Raw genomic sequence first — 25,946 nt, forward strand, 5'->3', positions numbered from 1 at the left:
AAGAGGGCACATTCTGCGTGGAGCACTGGGTGTTATGCACAAACAATGAATCATGGAACACTACATCAAAAACTAATGATGTAATGTATGGTGATTAACATAACAATAAAAAAAATGGTGTGAGGCTTTGGCCTGAGTGACTTAGTTTGTCACTCCATACAATGAATGCTGCTCTGTATTGCTGAACTGTACTGGTTGTCTATGTTCATTGTGACACATGGAACATAGGGGCCACAGCTTTTAGATACAGGTGAATGGCTGACTGCTTACTTCCTTGGAGAGCTGAGCTTCTGTCCTCAGTCTTTTGGACTTGAGCTCTCTTCTCAGTTGTCAGTGTTATTTGTAGTTCTGTATCTAAAACACTAGAATTTCTGTTGGTCACTGCTACTGTAGCTTTTTCTCTCTTTTTTTTTAGATTTGTTTTTTATTTGACAGAGAGATAGAGCACAAATAGGCAGAGCAATAGGCAGAGGGAGAGGGAGAAGCAGGCTCCCCGCTGAGCAGGGAGCCCAATGTGGGACTCGATCCCAGGACCCTGGGATCATGACCTGAGCCGAAGGCAGACGCTTAACCAACTGAGCCACCCAGGTGCCCCACTGTAGATTTTTCTCGACTGCAGGTTCCATCATAGCTGTTTGTGTGCTCTGCTACCCTTCCCCTTTTATATATATTCTCTCTCTCTCTCTCTCTTTTTTTTTGGTTCTTCATTATCCTCACACTTCTTCCAGTCTTTGCATTTTATATGAAGATGCTCTCCTTTTCCATACCCTGGCAGGCAGTAAAAGCACTCCTTTTCTTTTTGCATTTTGACCTGATCAGAGCATTGAATGCATTCTTCAGGTGCATTGCACTTCTCTACCCTGATCTATATTGCCAGGTGAATATGGGCTCCTTTTGTACTGCAAAACTTGTTTCTTCTGGGCTTGAGATTTTATTGTATAATGTTGATGTTGGCATAATGATATTATTGTTACTACCCTGTATTACAATATTATAAGGATGTATTTTGTTCCACAGTTATAATTAAATCTAGAATATAATGTGGCATTTAGCAAGGGGTTTAACTCTAAAATACCATGCAACACATTTAAGAATGGTTTTTATTTTGGTAATATCATGGTAGTAAGAATGTGGAGAAGATCATGTGTCAATCTGGTATGACTTTATATTGTTTACTGTTGAAATAACTCTAAGATTGATATGTGTATATACACCCTCAATCAGTTTTTCTCAACAGTTTACTTATAATTCATTTCTTGATTTATAGGTCCCAAGGAATCCTGATATTCCAAATCCAGCTGTGGCTCAAAGAGAGGAGCAAAAAAAGATTGATGGAGCTGAACCTCTTACACCAGAAGAGACTGAAGAAAAAGAAAAACTTCTTACACAAGTAAAATATTTTAAGTGGCTAAGTGTTTCTAATTAGTAGGAAAAAGAAAATACAGGCCACGTTTACCTTTTATTTTATGAGCTGATTAGACACATCAACAACATGCAAGGCTATTTTGTAAACATACATTTAGATTAGCTATTCCTATTTTTTATCCCGTTTGTAGAATACACCCATTCGGAAATGCTAGAAAATACATAAATGCAAAAATAAGTGTCAGTTATTATTATGAAGACATATATTTTGTCAGTTATGTTAAGCCATGTATGAATCCTGATAGGCAGTAATTACTAGCATATTCTTGAAAGTTTAAATTTATTATATTGATTGTGAACTGTCCTCTGAAATGATACTCTACTAATCTTTTATTTATGGAATAATTTCATAATTCTCAAAATGCCTTTTATCCTGTCTTAGAAAGAACTTTAATACAACAGTGAGAGATTTCTGAAACTTTGTAAGGTGTGATTATTGTATAATTAAAAGCCAATAGTTATTAAATAGGGAACATTTTCATTTGAACAAAATATTAATGCTTTCTGGTCATTGTTGCTTTAATGAGTTTTGAGTGTAGAAAGAATATACAAATAATCTATAGAAGATGAATAATCTATAGAAGATAAAAAAATTACAGCATAAAAGACCTTTGCAAGATAATAAACGTATACTCTATGATACCACCTTAGTATAGAAAGTTGCCAGCAAGATTTATTTATTCAACAATTTTTTTGAACAATATGCAAGGCACAGTGCTAGGAAAGTTGCCACATTAATTGAGAGAGTTTTTATGTTTATATCTTATTTATTATGTAGGTCTTTTCTTTGTTATGATGTGTAATTTTACTGAATGAATTTTTATAAATTATATTCATAAGTTTTTGAGCGAAATGCCTGAAAGTCATAAAGTTTAATTTGCAAATGTAATTGCAGTTCGCTGAATATTAGGACTTACACAGAATAAAATAAAACATTTAACTATTCATGTTTTATTTTCATAATTTATTTCCTGAACATAAAAATAAAGTTATGATCTTAGAATGCTACTTGGCTTGCAGTATATGGTGAATGTATATTATATTGTGAATATACAGTATCAGCTGAGGAATTGCTTTAGTTTGTAATTAAAAGTAAAATCAATTTTTTTGCCCCTCGTAGTTGAATTCATCTTTAAACATCTTTCTCTGGTGCCTTAAATAATTAATCTTTTTAAAAAATCATGGCAAAGATATAAAATGTGGGGTCACCAGAAATCATCTTCATCAGCTAAAGGCTAGGGATAGAGTTTTGAACAGCCAGGGATATCACATTGTTATGGATTGGGATATAAGGAGTAGAAAGTAAATTCTTGGTTTTGTGACTTCATGGACATACTAATAATACCAAAGAGATTTAAAACATTGACTGGTTAAACTGTTCTATCTTTTAATAAAGAAATTGAGTGGGACCAATAACACTCTGTTTATAGAAATTCTGTTTATGAATACAATTTTGAATAGAAATTATTTATTCACAGTACAGTTGACCCTTGAACAACATGGGAGTTAGGGGTACTGACCCCCCATGTAGCTGAAAATTTTCCTATAACTTTTGACTCCCCCCAAAACTTGCCTAATAGCCTACTGTTGACTGGAAGCCTTACTGATAGCATAAACAGTCGATTAACACATATTTTGTATATTACATGTATTACATACTGTATTCTTACAATAAAATAAGGTAGAGAAGAGAAAATGGTATTAAGATCATAAGGGAGGGCGCCTGGGTGGCTCAGTTGGTTAAAGCAACTGTCTTCGGCTCAGGTCATGATCCTGGAGTCCCGGGATCAAGTCCCGCATTGGGCTCCCTGCTCGGCGAGGGGCCTGCTTCTCCCTCTAACCCTCCCCGCTCTCATGTACTCTCTCTCTCTCATTCTCTCTCACTCAAAATAAATAAATAAATCTTTAAAAAAAAAGATCATAAGGGAGAGATGATACATTTACAGCACTGCACAGTATTTATTGAAAAAATCCATCTCTAAGTGGGCCCAGACAGTTCAAACACATGTTGTTCAAGGGTCACCTATAGTTTGGAATGATGTAAAGAGCTACACATTTTTTTCTGCATTCTGATTTTTTTCTTCTGTGTTTTTTGATCTAATGCAATCACATTCCTTTCTTAATTTACATGGGAACAGATCTTTGAAAAAAACTGTTGAAGTACTGGAATTTCAGGACTTCATTATTTGTATTAGCATTTTTATATCCTTGCATTTGTATTTTAATGTAGGCATCTATAAAATACAGAATTAAAAACTACACAATATCTTGGAACTATAAATCTGTTTGTAGTACTTGGAGAAAAGTATATTCTCTTCATGATAGAAAAGCAGTTATTTTTATAACACTCAGCTTCTGATTCTAAAAAGACCTGGGATTTTGTAAGGAGGAATACTTTTAAGTCTTTTATTAAACTGTTTTAATGTATCATTGTATAGAAATAAGTTGAACAGTAAATGGGTTTGCTAATTTAACTTGTACTGATGATGCTTAATTTCTGTTCACAGGGATTCACAAACTGGACTAAGCGAGATTTTAACCAGTTTATTAAAGCTAATGAGAAGTATGGAAGAGATGACATTGATAATATAGCTCGAGAGGTGGAGGGCAAATCCCCTGAGGAGGTCATGGAATATTCAGGTTTGTATATAACCTTAAAGATAGTGTTTGATTGTAACCTTATTCATTTCTTTAGTGTCACTTTAATTGTATCATTGTTCTGAGGTCTTCTTTTTTTTTCAAGATTTTATTTATTTGGCAAAGAGAGACACAGCGAGAGAGGGAACACAAGCAGGGGGAGTGGGAGAGGCAGAAGCAGGCTTCCTGTGGATCAGGGAGCCCGATGCAGGGCTCAATCCCAGGACCCTGGGATCATGACCTGAGCCGAAGGCAGATGCTTAATGACTGAGCCACCCAGGCGCCCCTGTTCAGAGATCTTTTAAACATTTATGAATAAAGTGTAGGTGAAAGTATAAAATATAATTGTATTTCCACAAAAAAGATTATAAGATTTATCTAAATGGACTGCTGTTGTCCTTAGTAGTTAGCTAATAGAGCCAAGTAAAGCCCTAATGAAACAAGGGTAGCTATTGAATGAGCATTGACAAAATTAGTTTCCCACTTTTCCCATCTCTGGAATTTGGTCCTCTTCTGGGCAATTCAAATATGAGACTTTAGGTTCAGAGGATTGAATTAATGTCTTTCTAGGTCATCCTTGAAGTAGAAAATTCCTTTCAGGCCCTTTTATATCCTTAGACACCCTCAGGGTTCCAGTCAACTCCAGGCAGGTCATGTGTATTCCATTAACTCGGAGCAAGCTGGAATAGATCTAAAAAGAGTGGTTGGATAAATCTTTTTATTGGTTCTAGAATCATCTCCCTTTTTTACTCAGCTGTGTCTTTGGTCTTGAAGCATATGGAGTTAACACTAATTCCCATGTCACAGCACATCCAACCTCAGGCTTCTGAAAGAAATCTCATTAAAGATAGGTAATTATCTCTAGCAAGTTTTCTATATGTAGAACAGCAAATTTCTAACTTCCAAATAGGATAAACTTTCAAATTTAGTTGAATATGAGTTGTTTAGAATCTAGAGCATTTTTTCTTATAGAAGCAATATTACGAAGTAGTTTTAGGTTTCTATGCTAACCTCTCAAAACCTGTTTAGCTTAACAACTGAAATCCTGTGTTTTTGCAGTGAAAAATAGCAGGGAGGAAACATTATGATACTAATAAATACACCAAAAATTGATAGAAGTTACGAACAGCTTTTAATTTATCTAGATTGTTAATGCTTGAAGAAATCCAGATTCATTAGAGAAAAGACACTTTTTCTTTTGGAAATCTGAAAGGGTTTCTGGTGATTACCAGGGAATTTAGAAGCTGATTATATTGAGTTTTTATTTCATATAATATCAAATTTATGAACTTCCTTTCCCTGATTCCAGCATAACATTACTATTACTCTTAAGCTTTATCACATAAGTTTAGGGCATTTGGGGCTCAGAGGGGGCAAAAAATAGAAGAGAGAGAGAAATTCTAGCAGCAAGAATAGAATGAAAAGAGTGTAAGAGAGATTTTGTGCAGAGAGATTTTCTGAAATAGAATTTTCTTCAAAATAGCATCAATGTGGATGAAATTGCAAGAAAATAAGTGATTAAAAAAATACCGTGTCAGATGTTCTGGTGGCAAGACAGCTTAATTGGGGCCATGTCAAAGGGTGGGGAGATTGGAATGGCTTTATGTAGCTGGTTGCGATAAAAGAAGAAATGTATACAATTGGCTGTTTGTGAGTATATTATACATAGCAGGTGTTTATATGTTGAGTGAATAAGTGAGAGAATGAAAAAATGAACAGAGGTGCTTATAAAAGGCAGAGAGTGACAATTCCTCATGTGATGCTGAGAAGGGGTGGTTAATGTCCAGTGCAAAGAAGAAAATGGCCCGCTAATGTACCAATTGTGTGCTATGGGCTGGATGTTTCCCCCTCAAATTTCTGTGTTGAGATCCTAACCCCAACGTGATGGTATTAGCAGATGGGGGCTTTGGGAGGTGATTAGGTCATAAGGGTAGAGCCCTCATGAATGGGATTAGTGCCCTTATAAAAGAGATCCCAAAGAGCCCTCTTGCCCTTTCCACCATGTGAGGACATATTGGGAATACGGTCATCTATTACCCAGGGTGTGGGCTCTCACTGGACTTGGAATCGGCCAGCACCTTGACCTTGGGACTTCCCAGCCTCCATAACTGTGAGAAATAAATGTTTATTGTTGAAACCCCACCCCCACAAAAATAAAGTCAGAAAGCACTAACATTCCTTTTATGATAGGCTCTAAAAATGAAAAATTTGAGAAGGTAGGCTATGCCATTAAAAGGTCTTTCACTGAAGTCATAACGTGTGACAATACAGCTAAATTATTCAGATCATATATAAAATTTGGGTGACTTTGTTGGTTTTTTGTTTTTTGCTTTTAAGAGAAAAGGCTGTTTCAAGTAAGTTTAGAAACAAGATACAGTCACTGGAAATACTTAATTTAGTGAGTGGTTCCAAAAGTAAAGAGTTTTGGTAGAAATTGCTGCTTCATAGGAAGTTTGAATGACCTGTTGATAATGGGTTTCGTTTTTGTTTTTGCATGCTGGGAAGCTATGTTCTCTAAGTTTATGTGACCACCCTCTCTTCTGTTTAACTTTATGTGTTTGGTCCCTTCTATATCATGTTTGAATGAAAGCATAGCTTAAATTAGTGTCTGTAGTATCTTTTGAAATTCTAATCATTTGGGATTGATAATTAAAAATTCCAGGGCACTTGGGTGGCTCAGTCATTAAGCGTCTGCCTTCGGCTCAGGTCATGATCCCAGGGTCCTGGGATTGAGCCCCACATTGGGCTCCCTGCTCAGTGGGAAGCCTGCTTCTCCCTCCCCCACTCCCCCTGCTTGTGTTCCCTCTCTCGCTGTCTCTGTCTCTGTCAAATAAATAAATAAAATCTTTAAAAAAAAATTCCGTATATTTCATGAAAAGGAATTCACTAACCTAAAACCTTCTTGTTGAGGTCTTACTTTTAAATAAAAAGTTAGAGGTATTTAATAATTTAATATATATATATGTATGAATCTGAATCTTAGTTTTAAACAGTATAAAGTTCACTGCATGTCCTGTTAATTCTTTATTCTTTATTATTATCTTAAAGAATCTTAATTCTTTATTCTATAGCTCCTCAGATTCATTTGCTTAAGATGGTGGTACATTTATTGAAAAGTAATAATTCTGTTTTTCAGCTGTATTTTGGGAACGTTGCAATGAATTACAGGACATTGAGAAAATTATGGCTCAGATTGAACGTGGAGAAGCAAGAATTCAACGAAGGATCAGTATCAAGAAGGCCCTGGATGCCAAGGTACTATATTTCATAATTTTCAAATTATTATTAGATTGTTTTAATTGACATGGTGATGAGCTTTGAGTTATTGCACATTTAGTTAAAATGTTTATTTTGTTTTAATTTACAGATTGCAAGATACAAGGCTCCATTTCATCAATTGCGTATTCAGTATGGAACCAGCAAAGGAAAGAACTATACTGAGGAAGAAGACAGATTCTTGATTTGTATGTTACATAAAATGGGCTTTGATAGAGAAAACGTATATGAAGAATTAAGACAGTGTGTGCGGAATGCTCCTCAGTTTAGATTTGACTGGTTTATCAAGTCTAGAACTGCCATGGTATGTATTCTTTGCTTACTTATTTCCTTCAACTTTCTATCTTGAAAAATTTCAAATATCATATATTCTTCATTTAGATTCTCTAATTGTTAACATTTTGCCCTCGGCCCAGATAAGTACATACATGTACAAGTACTTTTCTTACATAACTACAATACCTTTATCCTCCCTGAAAATGTTAACATTGATTCAGTAATGTCATGTAGTATATAGTCCATGTACAAAATTGTCCAGTTGTTCCCAAAGTGCTGGGATGATCCAGGCAAAGTGCACATATTGCATTTGATTGTTGATTCTCTTTAGTCTCTTTGAATCTACAACTTTTTGTTTTTCTTTTTGTTTTTTATGACAGTGGCTTTTTTTAAGGTGCCTGGGCTTATTGTTTTGTAGAACGTCTCATATTTATCTCATTTGCTCATTGTTAGATTTAGGTTAAGCATTTGGGGCAAGAATGTGACATAAGTGATGTGTACTTCCTATCACATCACATCAAGAAGCATGTTGACATAGGTTGTCCCACTCTTGGTAATGCTAAGTTTGATCACTTGGTTAATCTGATGACCACCAGAGCTGTCCACTTTAAAGTTACATTTCCCCCTTTGTAATTAGGCAGGTGATACTTGAGACTGCGTGAATAACTTAAGGATTTATTTTTAATGAGAAGGAATTGTTGCCTAAGTTGAATCTTTAAAAGAATATGACGTGACAATATAATTAAGTAGAAAAGATATTTTATTTTATTTTATTTTTTAAATATTTTTTATTTATTTATTTGACAGAGAGACACAGTGAGAGGGAACACAAGCAGGGGGAGTGGGAGAGGGAGAAACAGGCTTCCCGCTGAACAGGGAGCCCGATGTGGGGCTTGATCCCAAGGCCCTGGGATCATGACCTGAGCCGAAGGCAGATGCCCAATGACTGAGCCACCCAGGCACCCCAGTAGAAGAGAAATTTTAGCTTCATGCAATTTACTTCATTACTTTCTAATGTGAATTGTATTCCTGTTAAATTCTGCTGCTTGACAGTGTTCAAATTGATCTTGAACACTTTTTTAAATGCAACACATTTTTAATGTTAGCATTGTCAGTCTTTTCTCAGCTGAGGTAATTAAGACAAAAATAGATTTATATAGCCTAAAAATTAAAAGCACCAGAAACTAACAATTCAAACAATGGACATTTTTTTAGAGAGGGAGAGAGAGAGAGGTGGGGCGAGAATGAGGCGGAGGGAGAGGGCGAGAGAGAATCTTAAGCAGGCTCCACATCCAGCACGGCACCCGACATGGGGCTTGATCTTACAACCCTGAGATCAGGACCTGAGCTGAAATCAAGAATCGGACGCTTAACTGACTGAGCCACCCAGGTGCCCCCAACAATGGACATTTTTAAGTAGTTGCTATCTATCATAAATGTTTTCTTGGCCTAAAGTGTGAATATGGGTGTGAAACAATGCTTAATATTTTGTTTGATTCATCTTATATTTTCATTTCAAGCTGAATAAAAAGAAAAGAAAAATCTGAGTTGCTATATGGAAGACACTAATTTTGGCAGATGCTTTATAAGATCAAATATGTATTAAAACTTTAACATAAATTTAGAGTGTTCGTGAATGTGCCTGTCAAGTTTATGGAATACATAATGCTGGAGAGCTAGCAAATACTTTGGATCAAGCCAGGATTCAAAAGGAACTGGAGAAATTGGAATGATGGACAGGCTGAATCTCACAACATGACAATTAATAGGGATAAATTTATTTTATTTTATTTTATTTTTTATTTTTTTTAAAGATTTTATTTATTTATTTGGGAGACAGTGAGAGAGAGAGAGCACATGAGAGGGGGGAGGGTCAGAGGGAGAAGCAGACTCCCTGCCGAGCAGGGAGCCCGATGCGGGACTTGATCCCGGGACTCCAGGATCATGACCCAAGCCGAAGGCAGTTGATCAACCAACTGAGCCACCCAGGCGCCCTAGGGATAAATTTAAAGTGCTATGCTTACACAAAAGAATATGAAGAGGTATATATGTTAATAAGATATAGTAGGAAGAGTTGAATTAAAAATAAAAAATAAGAATCTGTAGCATGAAAGGCTGAGGTCTGAGGTAGAAGAGTTGTTTGACAGGGTTCTTTGGATCATTGAAATAGATTATTGAAGAACAATGTAAATAGCTTTTCTATTAGCTTTGAAAATGAGATTCTATTCTGAGTGTCTGAAGACTTTGGCAGTGAGCTAGTTGGCCTTTTAAGGTGTCTTCTAGCTCAGTGCATCTATGACCATGTTTAGCAGAGAACTCCTTTCAAAAGCCATGAATTTAAAAATTTTAGCCATTTGGAGTTTTATGTGTGTAATGATCTAATGTAGAGCAGCATCAACAATTTGTAAAAGACAAATGCCTACCTGCATTGGTCAGTGAATCATGTTGTAGATCATAAATGTCCTTTTATGTGATAGAACATTTGCTGCATTTTGAGTATTATTTCAGTGATACCTTACTAATTTTTTAAAAGGTTGAGAGTTTAATGCTGTTTTCAGTTTCTAGAATCATTAAATTAAAGCAGAGGATGAAACAGATTCAAAAGTGCAAGAAAAACCTTGTATTATTTGTAATAAGAATGTGGCTATAGAACTACATAACCTTATTTTATTTTCTAAGAAAAAAAACCCGGTATATTATTATCAACCACTAGATGTCTCTGAACTCCCTTTAAAGATTCTTATTTTCCTCCATCTTTCTACAAAGCATTTACTTCTTTCTTTACCAAGAGATTTAAATCTCCAATGTACATTTTCCAAAGAGCAGATATTAACTAATTACGTGATTGCGAAGTGAAAACTTTATTTTGTCTGTTAATAACGAAGATACCTCTGTCCTTCTGGGAGGTAGAATTTATGATTTCTAAAGAATCTTTAAGAACATGTAATAGTTTATTTCATATTTAAATATTTCAATCCAAAGTTTTTTATTTAACTTTTCTATCATATTTTTTTATTTCCCTCCTAGTTAGTGGATAATTTTTGCTTATGTTTCTGGATTTAGAGTATAAGTAATATATTTTAGAACATGCATATAGTTAGACTGTCTTTTTGGAATATTTCATGGCATTATCAATCATTAGGGAATTAAAGGAATGGATTATTAATAATTCTAGGTGATCTCTTTGCCCTTCTATTTTAAATAATTGTTCTTGTATAGTGAATCACATGCACAATCTAGGAAGAGGAACTTCCTTTTGAAAAAGGCAGTTGTGTTTTCCAAAATTAATTTGTTTCATTGAAAAATCCTCTCAGAACTACGAAGGATGTAATTTGATTCATTATGTGTGTCACTGTGTTCAAATTGAAATCTTATTAATGAGTAAACTTTAAACTTAGCTTACTAAAGAAGCTATCTTTAAAAAACATAGTTTTGCTTAAAGGTGATTCTTCTTTCCCAGAAATACCAATAAATAGTGTGAAATACTTAGGAAGAAAGTGAAAACCTTGGTAGTTATATTTTACTCAGACATCTCAAAGTACTGAATTCATGGCTTCTGACTTAAAGCAGTCTTAAAGTGCTTAAAGGCATGAACCTCCACTTCTAAATATGCCTGACTTTGAAAGCCTTCAGCTAAAGTATGAAGATTTCTTTGAGTCTCTTCTCCATTTAAAAATGCTGGCTATACAAAAGAGAAAATGAGTTTTAGTTCTATTTCTATGTGCTAAAAAAGATTGTGATTTTTTTTCTCTTGAGAACGTGTGTGGTCTTTAAGTAAGTAATCAGTCGCTATTGAACTACATAAACAAGTAGGAAGGATATGATCAATTTAGATTTTTAAGCTCAGAGCATGTGAATTGCCTTACCATTTTCCTGCTAAGAAAAACATAGGGCGCCTGGGTGGCTCAGTTGGTTAAGCGACTGCCTTCGGCTCAGGTCATGATCCTGGAGTCCCGCATCGAGTCCCGCATCGAGTCCTGCATCGAGTCCTGCATCGAGTCCCGCATCGGGCTCCCTGCTCGGCAGGGAGTCTGCTTCTCCCTCTGACCCTAATCCCTCTCATGTGCTCTCTCTCATTCTCTCTCTCTCTCAAATAAATAAATAAATAAAATCTTTTTAAAAAAAAGAAAAAGAGAAACATCTTATATTGGGGTCTTAGTCTTAGCATGTTCAAAGATGATCAGAATTAAAAGGACCTTTACCAAGTGACTGTAAGAGGAAATGATAATACTCTGTGTTTATATAGTATCCTTTATGTAATACTTGCCAATCTGCTTACTAACATTAGCTCATTAATTTTTTTGCCATTCCTTTTAGGGAATGAATTTCAGGGTATTATCTCCATTCATTTAGTGACAGACTTAACATGACTGGGAGATTTGAGAAGAATCAAGATTCAAAAGATCTAGCACATTATTCAGGTTTACTGGAAAGGACATGTGGAAAGTACTCAAAGTTTAATCAGTAATTCCTTAGACCTGCTTAGGTCCTTTTAAGGACTTATAGGAGAAAAGGCAGAATTTAAGTTTCTGAGATAAAGAACATTTCTTGATATAACCATTTATAGCATCCTTTGCAGGGTTGCTTTGACTCTGAATTTCAGTCAGAAAGCATTGTTGCCTTTTAGCCTCACTGAGGAGGTTTTTTCTTTTCCTCTCTCAGCCGCTTCAAGAAGCTGTGTGTGCGTTGCCCGTAGCCATGCAGCTTGGAGTTGAATCAAAGTATTAGTAACGAATTGTTTACAATCACCCGGCCTCAGGTAGTTAAATGAATTCTTCTGATAGCATCTCAGAAAGAATTGCATACTGTTGTATACAATGTAATAAAAATTCTACGTTATTACTGTTTGTTTTCAAATCACAACTTTATTATTAATGAAAATGTTCCTTATTGAAAATTAAGACAATGACATTCCTGATTAGAATTGGAGAAAAAAATACTTTTTAGAAAAATTGCTATAGCTTTTTATTAGCTTGCTTCCTTTTTATAGATTTATCAGTGATAGTAAATGTTAATTAGGTTATTAGTTTGGTATAGGATATTTTATAAATTATCTGTCCAATTAGGATTTTTTAATAGATAATTTAGAAAAATTAAAGTCAAATTCAAAAATTTCCAACTTATTCTGTAGTCGCAATGACACTTTTGTTGTTTATGAAGTATAGTCTAGGAAATTTCATACAGAATGCTGCTTGTGACTTTTTATTTTATATATTAGTACTTAATTGTGTGATAATAGCTAATATTGATATCTTAGAGCATTACAATGAAATGTGAAAATAGGAATTAGTATACTATTGGTAAAATTGGTAAACTGTAAAATATATTGATGGGTTCTTCTTGACTATAGTATTATTAAAATATTAAAAACAAAATATATTTATGCTCATAGGGGTTATAGTTCCTCATGTATCTAAAAGACTAAAATGTTCCTTTTCAGCCTTAATTTTAAAAAAGGTTATATACAGAGGCACGTACAGGAGAGGTAGTGCTTAATTTTGCCTTGAGGGTTAGGTTAGAGGAATGGCTTCCCAGAACTGGTCCTTCTTGGATCTAAGTCTTAAAAAACTAGGAGTTGGCCATGGGACTACGTTCTGGGTTGTGGAAACAGCATATGCAAGGGTATAAACAAGCACAGCATATTCAGAAATTGCAAGTAGGTTAGTATGGTAGGGTGTGAGTAGGGAAGTATTGGAAGATGAGTAAATAGCTGGCTGCCAAATTATGAAGGGCCTTGTCTGCCGTACAGAAGTCTTCTGTCATTAGTCTATAGGAAATGGGGGGAGTCATTGAAAGACTTTAATAGGGCAGTGACAATGATCAAATTTACATTTTAGAAATACTGTTCTGTGGAAGTGGGCAAATGTCTATCTCAGTTACCACATAGGCTGATAATTCCCAAATTTATATCTCTATCTTTCCTCTGTTCCTCCATTTTTTTCACTTACCCCTTGGCTAATGTATCACCATCTGCCCCAGAGTCTTTTTTTTTTTTTAAACTGCTGTTCTCTTAACATTCAAGTGCAATTAGTTATATCTAAAAGGACCAGCATAGCACCTTGCACAAAGTAGGCATTCAGTGAATAAATGAGCATGGAACTTTTGTACGTCAGTTGGCTTCTATCCCATAAACTCCTACGGTTGTATCAGATTTAGGTAGAAAGTAAAGAAATCTAGCAATGAGTTTTTCTTTTCTTTTCATCTACCTTTTTCTAATGATAGACTTTATTTGGCTGTCATCCCTGAAGCTTTTATTTTTTCATAAGTTTGAATAGCCTGTTATAAATATCATGTGTTTTATTAACAACTATAGTATTGGATTTAAGACTGAACCATTCTAACAATCTGAAATATGATAAATGCACTAACAAGAGTCCATTTTATGTGTTTTTACTTAGGTGTTATCTTGCAAAGAGAGGACAATAACGTTTTGTAAATAATGATGTGTGTAAATGGCAGCAGTTAACTAAAAGTATCATAATGTTTGATACTTATTTGAGAAATATAGGATATATTTATTGGAGTATTATCTCCCATTTAACTGCTGGTATGCTTGGGCCCTGAGATTCTAATATAGAATGCTGTTGCTTTTTTAAAGTATGATAGAGGTTCAAAAGTGACAAAGAACCTGGAAAATATACCACAGAATGTACAGTTGAAGGTATTGATTCTGGAAGTAAAGTATAGGGAGTTAATAAAAGAGCAAAGGAGAAAAACACCCATTTTGTTTTACTAAGAACTGTAGAAGAAAATTCTGACTGTATAGAACTAGCTACAGATTTAGAGGCGCAAATGTGGAGTGCCATCTATTTATTTGTTTTTTTTTTGCCCTTGTTCATTCACCTGCTTTTGACTTTGAACTGTAACAGGCATAGACCTTCTGTCATTCAGACTTAGGTAGGCTTAGTGTCTAGGATTTTAGTACATAGGAAATGTAATGTGGAGCCTCCTTAATCTCTTTGAATAAGTCACTTCAAGTCTACTGATGCTTTCTGTGCCTTTTGAATTGATGCTTTGAAGCCGAGTATTGGGGCAAAGGATATTTGAACTTGGTGCCTGGCATGATTGATATTCACCACACAGTAAGGGGCAGTGCTGCTCATTGCAAACATTTCATCATTTATTAAATAAAGGTAGAGATATGTATCCTAGTATTCAAAAGTTGAAACTTGGGTGACTTTGCATTGAATAGAATCACAAACCATTAGAAAGGTATGGAAAACCAAGGCAGCATAATTTGTTTAAAGTAAATCTAAAGACTATAGTTTAAAATGGGGTTTGCCAAACTATAGCCCCCCACCCCGACCTGTTTTTCTACGGCCTATAAGCCAAGAATTATTTTTACATTTTCAAATGGTTGGAAGAAAATTATAAAAAGCTATTTTGTGACGTGAAAATGATACAAAATTCAAATTTTATTATCTGTAAGTAAGATTTTATGGGAACACAGCCCATAAATGAACACATTCATTTATGTATTGTCTACAGCTGCTGTCATGCTACAACAACAGAGCTGAGTAGTTGTGACAGAGAGTGTGCGGTCTGCAAAGCCAAAAACACGTACTATCTGGCTCTTCACAAAAAAGATGTGCTCTCTGGTTAAAAGACTGTAAGAAAGGTAGAAAGGAAAGAAAGAAATTATATAACCAATGGTAGATATAAGTGCCATACAGTCCTTTAAGAAAAGTGTGAAATGAAGGATGGATAAAGGGAGAGGCTCTTGAGCCTAAAAGAGAGGTGTTTGGGAGGTCTGGTGGTGATTGTGGTGGAGGTGTGAGAGCTGCCTTGGAGTATTTGAAGGATTGTCATACAGAAGAGGGAATCAGCTTGTTCTCTGTGTCTACAAAAATTAGACCTAGAAACCATTGTGGGAAATAATAAGGCAGCACTGCATTAGGGAACATTTTTAACTTGGCCAAATGTAGAATACACAACCTTGGGAGGTAGTCTATTGGTAGTCCCGTTGGTGGAAGAATTCAGACAGGCCAGACAACTAACTAGCAAAGACCTAGTAGAATGGATTCAGTATCAACTTGAGTGATTTTTAAAGATCCTTTCTAATCTTGAGAGTCTGTGATTTTATGAACTCATACCACTGAAAGTCTGTATCAAGGGAAGATTTCCGAGTACAAAATACACATTTGATTACACCACTTCTGCTCAAAAATCCATTAATGAGATCCTTTTGTTAGCTAAATTAAGTAAAATTCCTAAGTTCTTCACTGTTAGTGTCTAGGTTCTTTGTCCTTTGATCCAAACTTAGCTTTATCACTCTTACCCTGCATAGCATCTCCCAAGTTGGTTTTGACCAAATGTTGTTCTAGGATATGAAAATCTATGATATGCAGAACATAGGTTCTATGTTCGAATAGATTTGGGAAATGCTGATACTGTCTTGCCCTTGACATTTCCAGTCTACATTAGTGTACTAAAAGCTCTGAGAAGTCCTGCCCTGAAGAAATTGTTTAACTTTTTAAAAATCCAGTATCTCCCACACATTTATAAACACAGTACTTTTTTTTTTTTGCCACAGATACTAACACCAGTTTTTTATTTGTCATTTTCTTTTATTTTTTTGAAAATTTATTGATTTATTTTAGAGAGAATGAGAGGGAGAGAGAGCACGGGGGAAGGAAGGGCAGAGGGAGAGGGAGAGGTAGAGAATCTCAAGGAGACTCCATGCTGAGCTTGGAGCCCGACACAGGGCTTGAACTCATGACCCTGAGATCATGAGCTGAAACCGAGTCTGACGCTCAACTGATTGAGCCACCCAGGCATCCCTCTGTTTGTCATTTTCTTATTCTCTTCAGTATTTTATTGTTTTTGCATCCTCTCTCTTCCTCTTGTGTGCTGTTTTTCTCGCTCCAACTTCATTTCTAAATCCAGCATTGGGAAATGGTAAAAGATAATTAGACCACAGAATTGTGGACACAGTTAGAGACCACAAGACACATTCCCTGTAACCCTAGGAAAATAAGAATATAAAGACGTACAAGAATTTAGGAGAATATGGATGTGAAAGGAGAAATCATGTAAGATAAAGGTGCTTTTGATATTATGAAATTTTTCATAGTTATTCAAAAAGTGAATCACCATTTTATTGATAATCTGGTCTTTTGCTTTGTAATTTCTGGTTTTAGCTAGTGTTCTGTTTATGATACCATCTGTTTAGTTAGGCAGTGCTTAAGCATGTGAATAAAAAATGGGGTTGGTATCCGTAGAGAAAGTGACATTACCTATGCTAGGAAGGTAACATCCACACTCTTCCATTCCTTGGTGCCTTTCTCTTGAGAGGATATTTTTCTGTGTCTGGAGTAGTTAGTGACATGTTAAAAGGAATGAAGGTAAGAACTTATTATACAGTCTATTTATAATCATTTGGAGATGTTCTACTTCCCTGCATATGAGACAGTCTCAAAGGTATTAGTTTTTTCCCCCTGAATCACCCATATGAACCATGAACATGTATCTAAAGATATCTGCAGTCACTGGCAACTAGTACTTATTGAGAATAATAACAGCCAGAGGGTACAGCTTAATGAGTCAAGAATCAGCCTCACATAAAGACTCTATCTAATAGTTTCCCTAGAAACCAACAATCAAATCTCATCAGGGTCAACTTAGTCCTTTTTATAATAGATAAATTGAATAACATGCTGTTTAATTTGTATGTGTGTTATTGGATGAAGCTATGAAGAGTATTTGGTCTGCATATTAAAGATACCACTATTGTTTTGGTAAGTAAGGATGTTATTTTTCCTAAATTATTTAACCTTGGGTAATTGGGGATGCAGGAGAAATCTGAATGTGCCAGTGCTTTGTAAGGTTATTTCTAATAAATAGTAATATTTTTAAAACATTAAGGAGGATTTGTTTTTCTGGGTAGAGACTATCTTTGGTTTTCTGCCTCCTTTTGGGCTTGAATTTTTAGGAAGTAGAAAATGCTTGGAGAGTTGATAATCTTTCTGTATGTATCATTTCCTATGTTGTATGTCATTTTTCTGGCTTGTATTTGGAAAGTTAAAACCATTTGCCATTTCTTAAAAGCGTTACAGGCTGCCCAGGACCTAAATGTTCATTGCAGAAAATTTGGAAAATACAGTCTAGCATGAAAATGAAAATAAAAGTTAGCATTGGTCCTACTTTCAGAGCTAGCTGCTGCTGACCACTCATAATGCTGTAGTTACTATTCTTTCAGCTGTTTTTCTGTATACATGTATACAGTAAGATGTGTCTGTGTATTCTGTTTTCTTTTTTTTTAAAGATTTTATTTAAGAGAGAGAGTGAGCGAGAGAGAGAGAGCGAGCACGAGTGTGGGGAGGAGCAGAGAGAGAGAGGGAGAAGCTGAGCAGGGAGAGCTACATGGGCAGGACTCAATCCTGGGACTCTGGGATCTAGACCTGAGCCCAAGGCAGATGCTTAACCGACTAAGCACCCAGGTGCCCCTCCACTTTCACATGATCAGAAATTTAGTTCTCAGTATTTCCCTGCTAAAAATAATACTTCTCCAAACATTCTTCTGTAAATTTTTGTATACATCTCTTATTTCCTTACATTAAGTTTCTAGGAGTGGAATTGTTAGTTCAAAAGAGGAAATTTTTAAAATGCTTCATTGATATTCCCAAATTGCTTTCTAGAAAGGTATAGTGTGTTTTTTTTTTAAAGATTTTATTTTTACATAACCTCCACACCCAAGGTGGGGCTCAAACCCACAGCCCAACGTGGAGAATCGCATGCTCCACCAACTGAGCCAGCCAGGTGCCCTGAAAAGTGTGGTGTAGTAGTCTCTTTGGGATGCCATAACAGAATATCACAAATGGGGTGGCTTTAACAAGTTTTTCACAGTTGTGGAGACTGGAAGCCCAAGATCACAGTGCCAGCAGGGTTGGTTTGTGGTGAGGTCTTTCTCCCTGGCTTGTAGATGGTGCCTTCCCACTGTGTTCCCACATGGCCTTTTCTCTGTACGAGTGTAGAGAGAGGTATCTCTGGGTGTTTCCTCCTCCTCTTACAAGAACGCCAGTCCTGTCGGATTAGAGCCCCACCCTTACAACCTCATTTAAGCTTAATACCTCCTTAAAGGCTTTATCTTCAAACATAGTCACATTGCGGGAGTGTTAAGCTACAGCATATGGATTTGGGAGGTGGAATACAATGCAGTCTGTAACAGGCAGTAACATTGGCATCCCATCATCAGTGAATGAGAGTTCCCGTATCCCATCTTTTTTTTAAATGTAGATTTTAAACTTTTCCTTTTTCAAAAAATTTATTTATTTGAGAGAGAGTGCGTGCGCGCACGTGTGTGCATGAATGAAAGAGAGAAAGAGAGAGCACAAGCAGGGGGAGCGGCAGGCGGAGGGAGAAGCAGGCTCTCTGCTGAGCAAGGAGCTCGATGAGGGACTCGATCCCAGGACCCCTGGGATCATGACCTGAGCCAAAGGCAGGCACTTAATCAACTGAGCCTCCCAGGCACGCCCCCCCTCCTATATCCCCATCTTATTGCCAACACTGGATCTGTACACCACATACACATGCATGCACATATCCCTGGCAATTTGATAAAGATGATGTTTTACTTTGCATTTCTTTGATCATTAGTTTCGGTGAAAAATTTTAAAATATTTGGATGTTTTAATTTTCTGTGAGTTTTCTATTCTTTTTTTTTTTTAAGATTTTATTTATTTATCTGAGAGAGAAAGAATGAGAGATAGAGAGCAGGAGAGGGAAGAGGGTCAGAGGGAGAAGCAGACTCCCCGCCGAGCAGGGAGCCCGATGCGGGACTCGATCCCGGGACTCCCAGATCATGACCTGAGCCGAAGGCAGTCGCTTAACCAACTGAGCCACCCAGGCGCCCTGAGTTTTCTATTCTTATATTTTGACTGTATTTTTGTTGGGGTTCTTAATTGCCAATAAACCTGCATTTTCATTTGTATGTTTAGCTGTTTTGTATGTATCAGACATTTTTGCTTATATAGAAAAGGAATTATACTTTAAAATGTACTTATCTATGATTTACCTTTAAATACAGCTGAGTATTACAGGGTTAATAGGTATGAGTACCTATAGTAATGAATCATATGTTTAATGCTCACCATACATTCATAAAAACCGTTTATAGTTTGGATGCATTGATTTGCTGGCAGTGAAATACAGGTAATGGCAAGGTTAATGCAAAGTCTTTTCAGCTATTGTTTGCTTTGCATTAACAAATACAGCAGCATTTTGGGAGATACGCTCCTCAGAACTCTAATCCTGCAAGACATCCTGTGAGAAGAGATTTCTGCTGGTTGAATAGCTTTGGGAACTGCTTGCATCCTACATCTCCCACCTAGTGCTTGACAGTGCTCATCAGGAACTTAAGTCTCCGAGAAGCCCTGGAGTGAAGAAATCTGTTTGACATTTGTAACCTGAATACTTCCAAAACTTATTTTGACAATAGGACTTTCCCCCCTTTTTTGTTTATATGATTTTTGTTACCTTTTTATTTTGAAATGATTCACAGGAAGTTATAAAGAAATGTATAGGAAGGTCCCATTCACCCTTCACCAAGTTTTAACCAATGGTAACACCTTGCATAACTGTATTACAGGGTCACAATCAGGAAATGCATATTAGTACAACCCATACAGCTTATTTGGATTTCATTGGTTAAACATGCACTCGTGTGTGTGTGGTTCAGTGCAGTTTTATCACATGTAGATTGTGTAATCAGCACCTCAAGACTCCCTTATGCAAGCTCTTTATAGTCACACGCATTCTCCCCCCTTTGCTAGCTTCTGGACACCACTGATAAGTGCTCTATTCCTAAACTTTTGTCATTTCAAGAATGTTCTATAAATGGAATAATATGGAATATAACCTTTTGAGATTGGCTGTTTTCACTCAGCATAATTCACTTCAGGTTCATCCAGGTTGTTGTGTTTACCAATAGTTCTTTCCTTTCTATTGCTGAATAGCATTTCATGGTATGGATGGACCACCGTTTGTTTACCCATTCACCAATTGAATGACATTTACCTCCTCCACATCTTTTTGGTGGAATCTATTACTATCCTGTATGAATATTGTTCTGAAGTACATCAACTTTAGAAATTCTGTACTTCAGAAATGATACCATTAAATAATTACTATTTTTTTAAAGATTATGCCTCAGTTGCAGAAATTAAAAGTCTTTTATTATTTGGTTTAGGAATTCCAGAGACGCTGTAATACTCTAATTTCATTGATTGAGAAAGAAAATATGGAAATTGAGGAAAGAGAGAGAGCAGAAAAGAAGAAACGGGCAACTAAAACTCCAATGGTAAAATTTTCAGCATTTTCCTAACTTTTAGGTAGATCTCATTTTTTTTACATAATTAAAATGACTATATTATGTTTAATGCCACATGATACCTATTATAAACACTGTTTTTATGAAGTGCTAATTTGTTTTTGACAGAAAAAGAATACACTACAACTGCATTCCCTATTTGTCTGTAGAACATATGGTTAGGAACTCCCTAGTAACAGGGCTCAGTATTTAAAAAAAATTCCTCATGACTTTAAGCAGAAGTATAATGCAAGTAAAATCCTTTGAATTGAGACTCTGGTTGTCGTGGGGGAGTAGGAGAGGGGTGGGGGGGATGGGATGGGGCTGAGGTTGAAACTGGGAGTTCTGATTTGATCAAATAAGTTTTCTGATCTTTGTGGAACTATGAGTACAAATGAGAACTTTGAGCAGACAGCAAAGCTTTACTTGGTTTACTTAGTAATAAATTAACTGTTGAATAATAAGATGACTTGATCTTAATCTAGTCAGGTTGCCTTGTATAGCTACAATTTAAAATATTCTTTAATAGATCGTATTATTTGAGTGTGGTTAAGTAAACTACCATATTTCATCAAGTCTAGGGTGCTTCCTGTTGTAAGTCACAGCATTATTTTATGTATCACTAAGTAAAACTGCTGCCAAGTAACTAATTTGTCATCAATTATAAGATGCATCCTGATTTCAGAGATGCTAAAGTGAAAAAGAAATGTGCATCATAGAATATATGAAATATGGTATTTTAATATCTATCATACAGTTTTAAAAAATAATACATTCATAAATAGCATTTTGCCAGAAAACTTTAAGTAGTTCTTTAAGATGAGAGTACATTTATAGTACCATGTGTAAGTAGACATTTGCTGACTATTTTTGATGGGTATTTTATGTCTTTTCTTAAGAAAAAATCTTTGAAGGTTATTTTACATTGGGTTATATATTTTGTTGGGCTATATAGAACGTTAACTGTGAGTATAACATTTAAGTGAATATTCATGTTAAAATTTTTTTTTAATGCATTTACATCCTAGATTTAACATTGTTGGGCCATTTAAAAATGTGCATATTGGAGCAGAACATTAAATCTGTTTCCATTTTAGTCACAGAAAAGAAAAGCAGAGTCAGCTACTGAGAGCTCTGGAAAGAAGGATGTCAAGAAGGTGAAATCCTAAAGCCTAGAAATAAAGTTTTAAATGGGAAACTGCTATTTTCTTGTTCCCATCTTCAAATGCTAATTGCCAGTTCCAGTGTATTCATGGTACTCTAAGAAAAATCTCTTTGGTTTTGATTTCTTGCATATTTTATATATTTTACAATGCTTTCTACCTGAAATGTGTAGCTTTATATTTTATGCATTCTAGTATTTTTGTGTACTGTATTTTGTGCATTTCATGTCTTCATCAAAATCCTCTCAGTCCTTGTTCTTTTGAAGCTTGTGCTGAGGTTTTAGCTTTTCTATGTTTTATATGCCGCTGCTTTGAAAGAGAACCTAGATTCTATAGCTGTATTATTGTTGTTTCATACTTTAAATTTATATGGCTGTGGAAAAATGAATTAAAATGATTTGAGGAGAAAGACTTTTTCACTTCTTTGTTGCTTTCTTTTCTATTGAGTATGGGCTTGTATGTGTTACTGCATACTGTGATTAGCATAATAATTGTTTCTTTTGAGGTCATCTAAATATTTTTTTCCTAAAGGAATAAAGGGTGAGAACAGAAAAATATAAAAAAAAACCCCTAATATTTGATACTGTGCTTGCTGTCAGTATGCATTACATTTAAATTATTCTCTAAATATTCAAGTGGGAAAATATAATAAAGAAATGTCTATAAGAAATTTAATTATTTCCTGTGTTTTGTGCAGTAGAAAAATAGTTGTGTTTATTGAATTGCATTGCTCACTACTATGTATTTGGTTGAAAGTTAAAGCTTTGCTTGCTGACTTGTGAGTGATCTTCTGTCCCGTAGAGCCAGTTCAGGGGAGTCTGGGTATAACATGTAGCTTTATTAACAACTAAGTTAAGAGTACGAAATCAGTGCTATGCATGTAGAAGAAGGGGGTCTGGCTTCTATAGGAATACAATTATGCTCAGATAACAAACAATCTCAAAGTGTCAGAGGTTTTTATACACCAACAGTTTATTTCTTGCTCACACTATAGATTCCATGCAGGTCAGAAGGATACGAGAATGGGAGGGAACCTGTTCCACACAGTCACTCAAGGTTCCAGGCTGACTGAGGCTCCAGTGTTTTGTATTGTCGCTGTACCATCTGGAACATGTGGCCTTTTCAGCTACTGCTGTAGGGGAAGGGCTGAAGAATCTTATGTAGGTTCTTCATTACCTAGGCCCAGAAGTGACACATGTCCCCTCCATTTATATTTCATCGTCCCAAAGTAGTCACATGGTCCTGTGTATGTGAAAGACGGCTGGCAAATGTAGGGGAACAAGTGGAATGTTTTACATTGCTGCCTCTGCCGCCGGGCCTGTTGGCTCAGGAAAGAACCCGTGGAACACATGGAACTGTTAGCATGTGATCAATCAGAATCAAGGTCAGGTTATAAGGGAACAGGGAAAATGGATTGGAATCTAGTGTGAAACACATAGCAAATAAGCAAAGTTGGGAATGCAGGAAAGTGATTTTAGTTATCAAAACAAGGTTTGGATCACTAAAGGGTTGCTCCCTCCCCCTACCAAAATCCTTTGCATTTCCTATCTGATTCTGTCACTGGCAAAACTTGGGTATCCGTGAAATTCACACCCTCAGTCTTTTCATAGGGGTTCTGACACCTAGGAATCAATCTAGAATGACAATTCACTGTCTGCTGAACTCTTCCAAGTCTTCATTCATTGTCTAGATTTCATATTTCTTACTGCCATGCTCCTGATTGGATTCCTTTTACTGTTTCTACTCTTAGGACTTAGAGTCTTGTACTCTGTTGGAAGTTGGGGTGAAATTGAGGTGCTATTAAGTGATTAAATCAGGGTGATACTAGGTCAAGGGACCAAGAGCTACCCCAGTCTGTCCTTGACTTAACTACCCTTTCTGTAAGGTCCACAAAGAGGTGAAGGTAAGCAAAGTGATACTTCAGTAGCTGGTACTTTGGCTCCAAACTTCAATCCAGAGCTCTTAAGCCCAAAATAAAATCTTGGAATTTTCTACTCAGTAAGATTTAAACGCTATAGTTACCTGGGCTAGAGAAAATGATACCTGAGAGGGTTTTACTGAAACCCCCAAGTTTCGTGTACTGAAAAACAGTGAGGGTCCTAGACTCTGATCAATGAGTTCAGCATTTCTTTTCTTAGCAATTAAATTCAGGTTGGGAGCAGGTACAATTAGGATCTTTAAACTTCTTTCATGGAAATTTGACAATCTCTGCTTGCTCTTTTTCTGTTAACCCAGAGGAGTTAATAGCTAAGCTGTATGTGACTATCTGCTTTAGGGGAGAAAATCTGCAGGTAAGTTCTTCCAGCCTTTTCATGGGGCCATTTTCCTGATCCATATCATGGCTCTTAGGAGACTTTCTTGGACCAAAGAGAAGTGAAATTCAGCTCTTCAAGATGTTCAATGAATACCTCTGGTGTCATCCTCAGAAACTTGTGAAATGGTTTTATCCAGGACATTAACTTAAAGAACACACTATATTTAGTGAAAAATTCACCACCTACTCTATTCCTCGTCTTAGATTATGTACAGCATTGTTGTTGAACATAGCCTACAAAAGAGACCCATACAGTGAATACTAGCTGATAGCACAGTTCAAATAATACAATGTTGGGGATACAAAATGCCCCGAATCTGTATTTGAAACCTCTCTTATTGTCAATTTTCCACAGAGAAATTAAAGTATGATAGACAATTCAAAAGTCCTGAGAAAGAAATCCCATTTCAAACAAGGGACTGAGACTGATGGGGTAGTAGCTCTAGACCTGGCTGCCTTTTGGGGAGAAAAAACAGGACATTCAGTTTACCAGCTGCTTGGAGGCCAGAGGAAGCAGAAGAGTGTGCTGTTTTCATGACTACAATCTTATAAATGCACAGTGATCCAGCCCACCAGCAAAAATGGTCCAATCGATTGTATGGGAATCTGACCCTACCTGATTCCTTATTTGCAGAATGTGCAAGGACGGAAGTGAGTAGAACAGGGACCCTGAGTGGTTTTCTTCACTCAAGACCTCTGTAGAAGACAAGAGGAATAGGTTTGCCAATAATCCTCCCACAGAGGCACTTGGAAAGCATGTCTTGATCCATTGGGTACTCAGGCTCTAATTGCCTTAGAATCAAAAGAAGGGGGTGAGCTCAGTTATCTCATTTGCATAATAGCCGTTTGTATCTGTCTTTATTGCACAGCTCCTTTTACTGCTGTCTCCCTGGCCTATGAGTGGTTATGCTATATGGAAAACCTGGATACTGTTGCATCACACAATTCTTCCGTGAAATGTGCCCCCAGATTTGGTTCATTGTCTAAGACCACCCAGTTAAGAGAAGTTATTGCAGCTATCTTAGTTGTTGGGTGTTTGGCTTTAAAAACCTGTACTCAACTGGTGGACCTATCTACTGTCACCAAAATAAAATGCTGTTATTTCCCAATTACTGACAAAGGTCCCCACTGTGGTCTGTTGTTCCTCCTCTATGGTGCGGTAGCCAATGCAGCCACCTATTTCAGATTTCTGTGCCAGTTTCAAGGTCCATGATAGCACTGGTGTCCACATTGCTTTCTCTCTAGCTATTCTTATCAACTCCTGAAATCCTCAAGTTGTCATCAAATTTCAAACTTCCATCAATATTCTGTTCCATGTCATCTTCATTTAGTCTGCCTAAGCTATCCTCCCCAATTGAAAAAGGGTAAGATTTTCCGGTGGTTCAAATACATGTAGCTAATGCTATTTGTCATGTCCCCAATCCCTCAGCCTTATCATTTCTGTGTGCTCTAGCTGATTTCTAACTGCCAGTATCTCTTTGTCTAAGGACTTTGAGGACTTATCAGAGGCCTTGGAAGGCTTTTCTTCCCATTGTTCGATAGGCTGGGA

General features: G+C 36.3%; 1 protein-coding gene across 2 annotated transcripts in view; it reads left to right on the forward strand.

The window, feature by feature from the left end:
• The window catches only part of SMARCA1 (SNF2 related chromatin remodeling ATPase 1), a 73,372-nt gene extending 51,219 nt beyond the window's left edge, over window positions 1-22,153 (forward strand). For both annotated transcript variants that reach the window (XM_028122732.2, XM_028122733.2), the window contains 6 exons: window positions 1,268-1,390; window positions 3,933-4,065; window positions 7,199-7,317; window positions 7,430-7,642; window positions 20,801-20,911; window positions 22,018-22,153. In XM_028122732.2, coding sequence (XP_027978533.1) covers window positions 1,268-1,390; window positions 3,933-4,065; window positions 7,199-7,317; window positions 7,430-7,642; window positions 20,801-20,911; window positions 22,018-22,089 — 771 coding nt within the window. In that variant the 3' untranslated portion in view covers window positions 22,090-22,153. The remainder of the gene's footprint in view (window positions 1-1,267; window positions 1,391-3,932; window positions 4,066-7,198; window positions 7,318-7,429; window positions 7,643-20,800; window positions 20,912-22,017) is intronic.
• Window positions 22,154-25,946: the final 3,793 nt, after the last annotated feature.

This window comes from Eumetopias jubatus, unplaced genomic scaffold, assembly GCF_037043125.1.
Source record: "Eumetopias jubatus isolate StellerSeaLion01/CBP00866 unplaced genomic scaffold, mEumJub1_p1.0 scaffold_11, whole genome shotgun sequence".
Lineage (NCBI taxonomy): Eukaryota > Metazoa > Chordata > Mammalia > Carnivora > Otariidae > Eumetopias > Eumetopias jubatus.